This window comes from Geospiza fortis, unplaced genomic scaffold, assembly GCF_000277835.1.
Source record: "Geospiza fortis unplaced genomic scaffold, GeoFor_1.0 scaffold43, whole genome shotgun sequence".
Taxonomy (NCBI): domain Eukaryota; kingdom Metazoa; phylum Chordata; class Aves; order Passeriformes; family Thraupidae; genus Geospiza; species Geospiza fortis.
The window spans coordinates 1,651,052-1,661,035 of NW_005054431.1; the positions used below are offsets into that span (position 1 = coordinate 1,651,052).

Sequence of the window (9,984 nt, forward strand, 5' to 3'; positions counted from 1 at the left end):
GCAGGTGTCCCCATTGCTGTCAGGACCATGCATTTAAACTGTGCCATTGCTGACAGTGCTGTTGGTGGAAATTGTCCTGCGGCCCATGACATGGACAGGAGCATCAAAAGCAAAATTATTTCCACAATGTACCCGCTTTTTGACAATAATTTTTTGCAAGAGAAAGGCAGATTTTCAAGATGTGGCTTACAGAAGTACTTTCCAATCACACTAATTTTTTTCCTTCTGTTCTCCCTGATATGTCACATGTAAAAGAAGCCAAAACCCAGGTCTGTTTTATTCAGGAAATCCCTGGATAGCAATTATGCTGCTGGTACTTCTGTTGGTTTGTAGAGACAATGAATGGATGCCTCAAGCTTTATCCTTTTCCTCAGACTTCCGTGGGGACCAAGGAATCTGCACCTTGTTGAATCTCATAGGAAGATGGTTGAAATAAAAAAAATCCTCTCAGTTTTCCAGCAGGTCGCTGGGTTTGGGGGTGATCAGGTTTCACACTAGGTGATTCCTCAGAATGCTTTTTGCCTGTTTTTCCAGGGTTAAAGCACCTGGCAATGCCTGCAGTGTAGCAGGATGGATGCACTGCGCAGCTGTCCCATCCTCTGCTGTGGGTTTGGGCTCTCATCTCAGAGCTGCTACCCCTTCATCTCCACAGCAGATATTGTATTTGGGGCCAATATCAAGTGTGTTGGGGCAGTAGAAACAAACCTAGAACAGAGCAGGAAATCCAACTTCCCTTTTCATCCAGCTCGTTTGGAAGGAAAGGGGTGCTTTCAGCCCCAGGAATTAAAAGCTTTCTCTTTTTGAAGCAAACTGGGCATGCTGTGAGTGAGGGGCCTGAGCTCGTGCAGGGTTAGGACAAGCAAGGGGGTTTGTAAGACAATCCTTGGGCAGCACACAGGAGCCTGCAGGGCACAGAACCTACCAGATCCCCCTGGCGTCCGGCCAGTCACGGGCCATCCCAGCACATGTCAGCAGAGGGGACACAGGCTTGTCAAAGAGAAAGTGATCCTGGGCACAGGACAGGGCCAGAGGGAGGCAGAGAGACAGAGAAAACAGAACACAGCTCCAGTTTATCCAGGAAGCACTGTAATGCTGTCCAGTACATTCTTGTGAGGGCAGTGGAAGCACCAGCAAATCACACAGTACAGCCTGGGAATCTGGTTCCTTTGCTGAAAATTAAAATCTCTTTACCCGGGGGATGTTCTTAACTCTCACAGATGCTGGCTGATATGTTTTGCCAAAAACATTTTTCAAATGTAGAGAGGGATGGGTGCTGGTGCCTAAGTCAACATGGACACAGCAAAGGATGCTCTGGAGGACCTGGCTCCAGAGATCTCTGCATTCAGACACATTCCAGTATAGGAGACGTCAATGAGTTCTTAAAGATTGGGGGAAAAAATAACAAACACCAAACGATAAAAAGTGCTAGTTCTGAAAAGATACTTCTCCAGCATGGAGATTTAGATATTTATGCTGAGCATGAACTCAAAGTAGGAATGGAATCAGTGCTAACCTCAGCCTTTTGGAATCACAGGCTTGTTATGTTCCTTAACAGAGACGCTGTTTGTGACTTAATAAATGTAGCATATGCTGTGCCACCAGCTTGCCCCGTGCCTAATAGTTTAGAATTTTTAAAACTATTTGCTTTGGGTTCTTTCCCCCTCAAAGAAAAGACGTATTTTATATTGATTTTCATGTGTGTGCTAAAAAACTAGTATTTCTTAATTCCTGGAACACTGCCATATCAAATGTCGAGGGTTTTTTGCTAGCAGTGTTGTTGGTTTTATTCTTTTTTTTTTTTTTTTAACCTAGGGCTTAACTAGAAATAGTGAGGCAATCTATCCAGAAGGCATATGACATGGTAGACACATTGATGTGCTTCAGTTAATTTTTCCCTTAATGAAGAATGAAATAATTATTTTCCTTATTTCACTTAGATTTTCATCTTTGAATGCTTTGCAATGGACACGGTGCATGCCAAACTCCAACCATGCAGGAAGAAAAGGTGCAGAGTTCTCTCTGTTCTTCAGAGGGACACCAGATTTCCTTCCTCAGCTTGCTCCAACTGACACTTTGCTTGAAACAAAAATCCCCCTTTTTGCGAGAAAAGAGATGTTACTTTTCCTCATGAGCATATGGCCCAAATCTGCAAAACACCGAACACCTTCTGTGCTGAGTGCAATTCAAGTAGACCTGATTTATCTCACTGAAAAAAACTCTGATCTTGCAGAGCTGAGATGGTGCCTTTGAGGCTGGCAGGAAGCCTGGTCCCACAGCGGTGCCAGGTCCTGAGGTGCTGGAGGGGTAAGCGCTGGTGTGAGGTAAGGAATGAATCTCAGGTTACATCATCAGTGTCTGATCTCTACGAATCTGTGTTATCAATCATGAAACAAAACAAAATGAGATAAAATGCTGAATCAGTGAAGCCTATTCAGCTTCCCACAGGATTTAGCCTTAAACCATGAAGGAATTACATTTTCCACGCTCTCGTTTCAACCTCTACATCCTGAGGAGCTGTCTCCTGCTTAAAATAAAACCTGCAACAGGTCATCAACATCTTGTCATTAAACATATCACCAGGGACATTCAATTTAAAAAGTTATTGACCTTGCATAAATTCTTAACTCCTGGTTAATCCAGACACCTGGTTCCAGGGTTATAAATAGTTATGTTACTTCATCAGCTCCCCTTTGGTCGATGTTATGGAATAATGTGCCATGAGTATAGCTAAGAGGGTACAGCCATTCCTTTGGACACTTAAAATGCACATTCAAGCTTTGTTTGACACGTCACATGCTGTGACAAAATCCATGATGAAAATCCTTGTCTTTCCATCTGTGTGACCATGAAAACTCTTGTGATGGGCCTGGTCCTTCAGTTCCTTGAGCACAATGACAGGGCTGGGAAAGGGTCATCTGGGTGCAATAGGCTATGGCCACTTTTGGGAAATTAAAATTAGTGTAGTGTTCATTTATGAAATTACAGCCAAATTTTGGGAAAGTAGAATTAGTAGAGGAATTCCTCTACATTTTGATGTAGAGGAATCACAGGCAAAGCCCCCCATCCCCACAGAATGGAATAGAGATACCATGTAAAACCTATCTCAGTGTAATACATTCAGTTAGAATGGTTAATATAGAAAGTATCAGTTTGCTCAAGGAGATGACCAAGGAGATGATCCTCAATTTACCTCTTTACTTGTCCACAGAGGTGGCAGCAGCCACGTGGATTTGATTTGACACTGGCCTCACTCTCTGGAATATAAATCCACGTCTCAGACCCGCATACTGATGTGCTTATCAGAAACACAGACCCTGGGTGGCTCGCTAAATTACAGACCTTGACAGCCCATTAGGCACAGGTTAATGATGCTGTTATCCCACTGGGCTCCGCAGCGAAGTGTGCGCCCGCGGGCAAAGCGGAGATTAAACTAAACCCGAGCCTGCGCAGGCGCTGCTGGCGTGGTGGGGAAGATGAAACAGGAAAGCCCTATAAATATGATTGTCTGGCAAAAGACTTTGGGAATATGGAAACTATAAGCGAGATTGAAATGAAAGCAAGCTTTGAGATCCCTCAGTTACTGAACAACTGGAAAACAATGGTGTGGCCACTGAAGGTGATCCCCTTTTGATGGAACAACACCCTCTGCTTGCAGACAGGCCCAAGGGTCAGAGCAGACCCTACAGCTTGGCAGAAGGGGCCCAAAGAGGAGTTTTTAGGGTCTAAAATGTAACACAGGATGGTAATGTAGTGATTGTTATAGGCTGTATGGAAATGCTATAGGATTTGTATGTTGTCCTAGATTGGTTAGCGAGAATCAGAATATTCAACACAGAAGATTATTTATTGTATTGTAACGGGAACATCACACTCTTACCTCTTGCCTCTTACCTCTTGTCTCTTAGCTCTTGCCTTTTACGCTCTTACCCCTTTTACTCTCTTATGCTTTTACTCTCTTACCCTCTCATCCTCTCTCATCCTCTCTCCCTCTCTCTTCTCTCAGGCCTGCTCCAGCTGTGGCTGGCAGCTCCCAGCAGGGCCCAGGCCCTTTGCAATAAACCCCAAGTTCCTGACCTGGCTGCAGAGATCTCTGCTCTCCATCCATCCCCACTGTCCTACCCCCGGTGCTCCCACAGCTGGGCTTGGTTACAGCTGGTGTGCTGAAGTGGATGTCACCTCCTGGCTGGAATCCCTGTCCCCACAGCCCCAGGGACACCTGGCACTGCACTGCCCCACCAGCCCAGCACCAGGACCACCTCCAGGCCCTGCAGCATTCTGAATCAGGATAATTGAAGATGGATCTGCAAATGCCAGCTCGGAGACCCTGTCTGAGTGAGCAGAGCCCTGGCAGCCCCCCAGGCCCCTCTGTCCACCCTGCTCTGGGCCCTGCACCCAGGGCTGCCCTGCTGGGACCCCCCAGAGCCCTCCCTGTGCAGCTTGGGCAGCCCTTGTCCTGCCTCCCTGAGCTCCTGAGCACTGAGAGAGGCCCCAGGAACTGAAATAAAGAGTGAGCCATTAGCTCAGCATTCAGTGTCACATAATATTATCTTATATTATGTTAGTTTTGGCTTACATTATACTAGCTTGGTGCGTGTGTGTAACCCAAAGGTGAATTAAAGGACATCGAGGAAGAGGAGAGGCCTTCATCAGTGACAACCCCCAAAGAGTGGTGCGACCACCTGAAAGAGTGGTGGAGCATGCGCGGCAAAGGTGGTGATGAGGATGGAGGTAGAAGTGTGATAAATCGAAAATGGGAGGAGATGGCATTGACATATGGCATAAAAGGGGGAATTTTTGCTTGACAAGCTTGTATGTGAAGTGACAAGGGTCCAAAAGCCCTGCACTCCGTACCCCATGTGGTTATTTTTTTTTGCTTATGCGCTATTATTGGAACCAAATTATTCCTTATTTTACCCAAATTATATTGTCAATATTTAAGTGTATCTGATTTTATATATTCTAAGCTATTCAATTAAAATTGCTGCTACCTTTAATATTGTTTGGGTTTTTTTGATGATGGGATAATTGGGCAAATAGAACATGTGTGTGATAAATCTGCGGTGGAAAACAACCCAATAATATTGGCTTTTGTGTTCACATGCGTGATAAACCAGTGTGATTCACGCTAACCGTTGTAACTGTATCGGTTATATATTTTGGAAAATATTTGTTAAAAAGTGTGGCATTCGCATTTTCTGAAAAATCTCTTTTGTCACCCTGATTGTTAAAGATTTTCTAAGCTTTCTGATGTTTACATTCTTGTAACGAACTTTCTTGAGCACTTTCTGTAAATAACTTATTGTTTTGTGTTCTTTTATGGAGGAGAAGTTTGATGGACTGTTTGTTTGTCCAGTGTCATTGGAGAGGTGGCACTGTCAGCCTCCAATCCACTGTCACTCTCCAATCGACTGTCACTTTTGGAAATCTATAAATGTTGTAATCAGAATTAAACTTCCCTTTTTTGCCTTGAGAACAGCAGGGTGTCCACATCGTGTTATTTCATGTAGTGACACCCTTCACCCAGGATTTCTCTCTGGGGAAGCTGAGAAGCCTCAGGAAAAGGAAAACAATATTATCTGATTTGCTTCTCTTGTGTTTTGCTGCTTTGGAATGTGTTTGGAGATTGTTTATCCAACAGATGATTGTTTCATTGGTTTCATGTGAGTTGTTTTCGCTGTTTGGCCAATCAGGGCCAAGCTGTGTTGGGACTCTGGAGAGAGTCATGAGTTTTCATTATTATCTTTTTAGCATTCAGTAAGTATCCTTTCTGTATTCTTTAGTATAGTATAATTTAGTATGGTTTAATATAGTATAGTATCATAAAATAATAAATTAGCCTTCTGAGAACATGGAATCAGATCCATCATTCCTTCCTTCATCAGGGCACCCCGCAAATACAATAAAAAAGTAATAGAGGAAAAGGAGATGTAATTAGTGCCACAAAACAGATGTTTTCAGATGTTCACGGGAAAATAGAAGGCAGGATGTAGTATGAGATAAGTAACATCCCAATAAGCCTAGGGATAATTAGAGAATCAGCCTTGAAATTGACAAAACTGGGATGATTCCAGGTATCTATGAAATAATGAGGCTTATTTTTGGAATATAATGCTGGCTTCTATAACACAAGACTTGGGGTGCATGTGCAGCCTGTGGGGTTGTTCAAAGGACAGTGATGATGAGGAGAATCCTTCATCAGAAGAGCCAAAAGACCCCTAAGCAACAACTGGAGCATGTGCTGTGCAGTACGGTGACACAGATTTCAAGAATCAAAAATAGGAGGAGATTTACAGGAGAATATTGATGAACATGTATTAGCATAAAGTACGTAAGTTGTGTTTGGATCATTTTGCCTTTTGTACATGAGTCAGAGTGAGAAAAAATCTCCCCCATGCCCCAATCAATGTTTTGCTTATGCTTTACCCAAACCACCACCAAATTTGTTTTTGTATCTGCTTGACCATTTTTGATTGTACCATTTTATATAAAATCACTGCTCGATCAAAATTGCTGCTAAATTTTAATTTCTTGATTTATTAAATTAGACATATAGGAACCTCATTCATAACATGTATTAGTCTATGCATGTTTTTAGTGATTATAACTCTTTCGATATAGTATCAATTTTTACTCCTTTTAGCTGCATGTTAGTATGATATAATCTATCAGCTTCAGTGTGCACTGTGTGGCTCGTGGAAGTAGTAGTGTAATGAATATAATATCTGGGAAAAAAGAAATTCACTTGTGTAAAATTTTAGAAGTTTAATTGTAATGAAAGCAGTAATAAAAATTAGGACAATAAGAGACAATAAAAAGCAAAGAATTATGGATGTCTGGGTGCCTGGTACTCTGCTACAAAGCACACCTTGCTAACAAAGGATTACTCCTTAAAAGCTATAGCCTTTTGCATATTCATATAACTCATACATGATTCAAACATTCCTTTCAAACCAGGGTGTTTCTGCTTAATTTTAGCCTCCCCCCCATCTTGTAAATCAACCTTCTTGGTTCCTCAAAGTCTGAGCTTTCCCAATAAGGAGGCAATCACTAAATCTTTTCTTGGGATCTTTGTGTCTGTTTTTGTTATCTCTATCCAGTTAGGATAATGCAAAGAATTTCTTGGTTATCTTTTCCATTCCTTGAGCTAGTTACAAAAAGTATCTTACATCACATAGTTTCTATTTTAATGTTATGCTATCACCTAAAAACTGTATTTACCACAATACTTAAAAAAGATTAATCCAGCATAACTTTCCAACATAACACATATAGTATTCACTTTAATATTCATGAAGAGCCAGTCATATAATATGCATCTATAACAGTATCTATGTATTGCTTATGGAAATAATAGTGTGAGGAATGTACTGTGTTGTTGGAACCCTGGATGCCGAGAATTTTAAATTTTCTGTGCTGAAAGGCACAGACCCACAAGGGAACACTGCATTTGACTTGAGGCTGTGGAAAAGGTTTTCAAAATTGATTAATAGCACAGGTGTGTAGTTGGTTAGAAATGTATGATCTCACAGGGTGAAAAAACTTAGATTTGGGGTTTTAGTATATGGGAGCCAAGATGGAGAATTTTGGGTGTGGGCTAGGTGTCTTTTTTGCACCTTCTTCGTCCTTCCCCTTCAAAAATCTGGGTGGTTTTCTCTAATAGGGTGAAAGATGTCTGCATTGTGGATTTTGAGTGATCATAATTGGGTTAGAAGCAGAAATAATATGGATGTCAACTGTTTATTGGGTAATTTTCAATAATTTATTACTATTATTGGGTAAATGGGACTTAAATAGCCTTTAACAGGCACCGTTTTGAGGCACTTTCTCAACCTGTTAGGGAGAGCTCACATCTCATGAGTTTGTAATAGATAAGGATAATAAACTAAAGAGTGAGACTGCAAAGACATTTCCTGAATATTATTCACCCTGACCTTGGTGCAAGAGAGAGCCTGGCATTCCAACACTGTGTTACAGACCTTAGCAAAACATCAGATGTAAAAAAGGCTTTTGTGTAACTAAAAGCAGTGTAAGGCCATCCACTGACCAACCTGTCCAAGTGATATTATATATATTATATATAAAACTGTGACACAAACCAGAGCACTGGAGGACAATTTGAGAATATCTTGTTAAATTTAAGGAGGACATACTAAAATCTTATCAGAGGATGTGAAACAGCAGGATGGAGACACGGGGGGAAGAAATAAATATATTGACCTGACACCCAGCATGTCATGCAGATAAGCTGGAGTGTGAAGTCAAACAAAGGAGTTCCCTGCTGAGAACAAGGGATGCAGCTGGCAGGGCCATGACTGGCATCCCAATTTCATTAAACTTGAAATTGAGCCTTCACAGCTGGATCAAGGAAAAGGAAAGTACTGCTGCACACAGCATCATCTCTGGAATAAGCACCTCAGAGCCTTTCCTGTCTCGTTGTTGTATTTCAGTCCTACCTTGGATGCATCCAGGTCCGTGTGGTGCCTCATTGTCCGTGGATCGTAGCCATTGTGCCTGGCTTTAATGACAGGGTCAAAAATCTCAGCAAACACCTGAGGAGGCAAGAGAATCTAGAGAGAGTCTGCAGCATCACAGAAACATCCTCACAGCAGCTGCAGGCAGGCAGAGTTTCCTGTCTGCCGTTACCACAGACAGGGACCCAGCTGCCAGGCTGGGGTTTGGGGTGCACTGCCAAACAGAACACACCCCCAGAGCCCCCGGCCTCTTGCCTCTTGGCTCTAAACCATGCAGGAGCACCCCTAGTCTTCCCTGCTGTGGGGACAGTCCTGGTTAGAGCCATTTGGCTCAGGTGTGCCCCAGCACAGCCGCTGCAGGGGAGCAGAGGTGGCACATCTGCACAGGCACCCCAAAGCCAGGGGCTGGGAGTCTGGAGTGGCAGATGCCCCAGGCCGCCCTCACGGGGACACTGGAGAGGCTGCAGAGGAACAGGCAGCAAGGAAGCAGACCATAGGGTCAGTAACAATGAGGCCTTTCTTTTGCTTTCCACTTCTCATTGCAGAGCTAAATGACCTGTCCACCCTGATGCTGTTTGTCTTCAGTTTTCCTCGTGACCCAAAGTGATGCCTGGCACTGCCCAGAAGACATTTCTGCTTGCTTCTGCCTCTGCTGCTTCGCAATGTGATTTCCACATTAGGTTCATTTGGTGTGCCTCAGAGTTGGACAGTTTTCCCATAAATTGGGTTTAGTTGCAGGAAGGAGGAGAGCTGCTGGAGGCAGGTAGCAGCTGCTGCCAAGCAGGTTCATTTTATTACCTTCAGCTGCAGCACAAGGGGGCACCTGTGGTAATGCCACATGTTCCTGCTTTTCCTAATGTGGAAAAGTAGGGAGAAGTGGAGAAAACAAGCCTGCCCCCAGTGTACCCTCAGGGACACAACTTGTCTTAGGAGCATGTTCCTTCCTGGGAATCTGTGTCCATCTGATGGGAACAGCAGCACGAGCACAGACCCGGCCAGTCCCGCACAATCCTCTCACCTCGTAGGACTCCTCGTCCCCAGCCACCATGCCCACGGTCTTGATGAAGGGGTGGCCAGGGTTGTCCACCCCGGTCTGGATGCACTGGTCCAGGGTGTACCCGTTGGGGGTCATCTTGTCCCTGAGGCGGGAGTAGATGGCCGGGGTCAGGCACTCGGCCATGCAGTTGTTGTGCTTGCGCAGGTCGGGGTAGTCAGCGCTGCAGGGACAGAACGCAGGGTGTGATGTCGTGGTTTGCCTCAAATAACCCAGGTTTCTCCCTGAAGATTCCTTCCCCAGCTGTGTCAGCCACCTCTCCTTTCCCTTGCCCCCTCCCAGCACTGTCTGTCAATCCTGGCATTACAGAAGGGCGTCGAATTCCAAAGACGCCCTCTACCCCTGGGGGACATTGGGCCATCCAGGTGTCCTTTGTCCCTTTGTCCCTCCCCTCCTGTCCCTGCTTGGTGGCTCCCCACCCCTTCCCTGCCCCTCTCCCCGGGGTTCAAAGGAGCAGCA

The 9,984-nt window shown here is 44.2% G+C and overlaps 1 protein-coding gene across 1 annotated transcript in view; it reads right to left on the bottom strand.

Annotated features, from left to right (window-relative positions):
• The window catches only part of CKMT2 (creatine kinase, mitochondrial 2), a 19,126-nt gene extending 9,442 nt beyond the window's left edge, over positions 1-9,684 (bottom strand). Inside the window, 5 exon segments of the mRNA XM_031061914.1 lie at positions 923-1,106; positions 2,039-2,076; positions 3,870-3,898; positions 8,388-8,549; positions 9,490-9,684. Coding sequence (XP_030917774.1) covers positions 923-1,106; positions 2,039-2,076; positions 3,870-3,898; positions 8,388-8,549; positions 9,490-9,651 — 575 coding nt within the window. The 5' untranslated portion in view covers positions 9,652-9,684.
• Between the last annotated feature and the right edge of the window lie 300 nt (positions 9,685-9,984).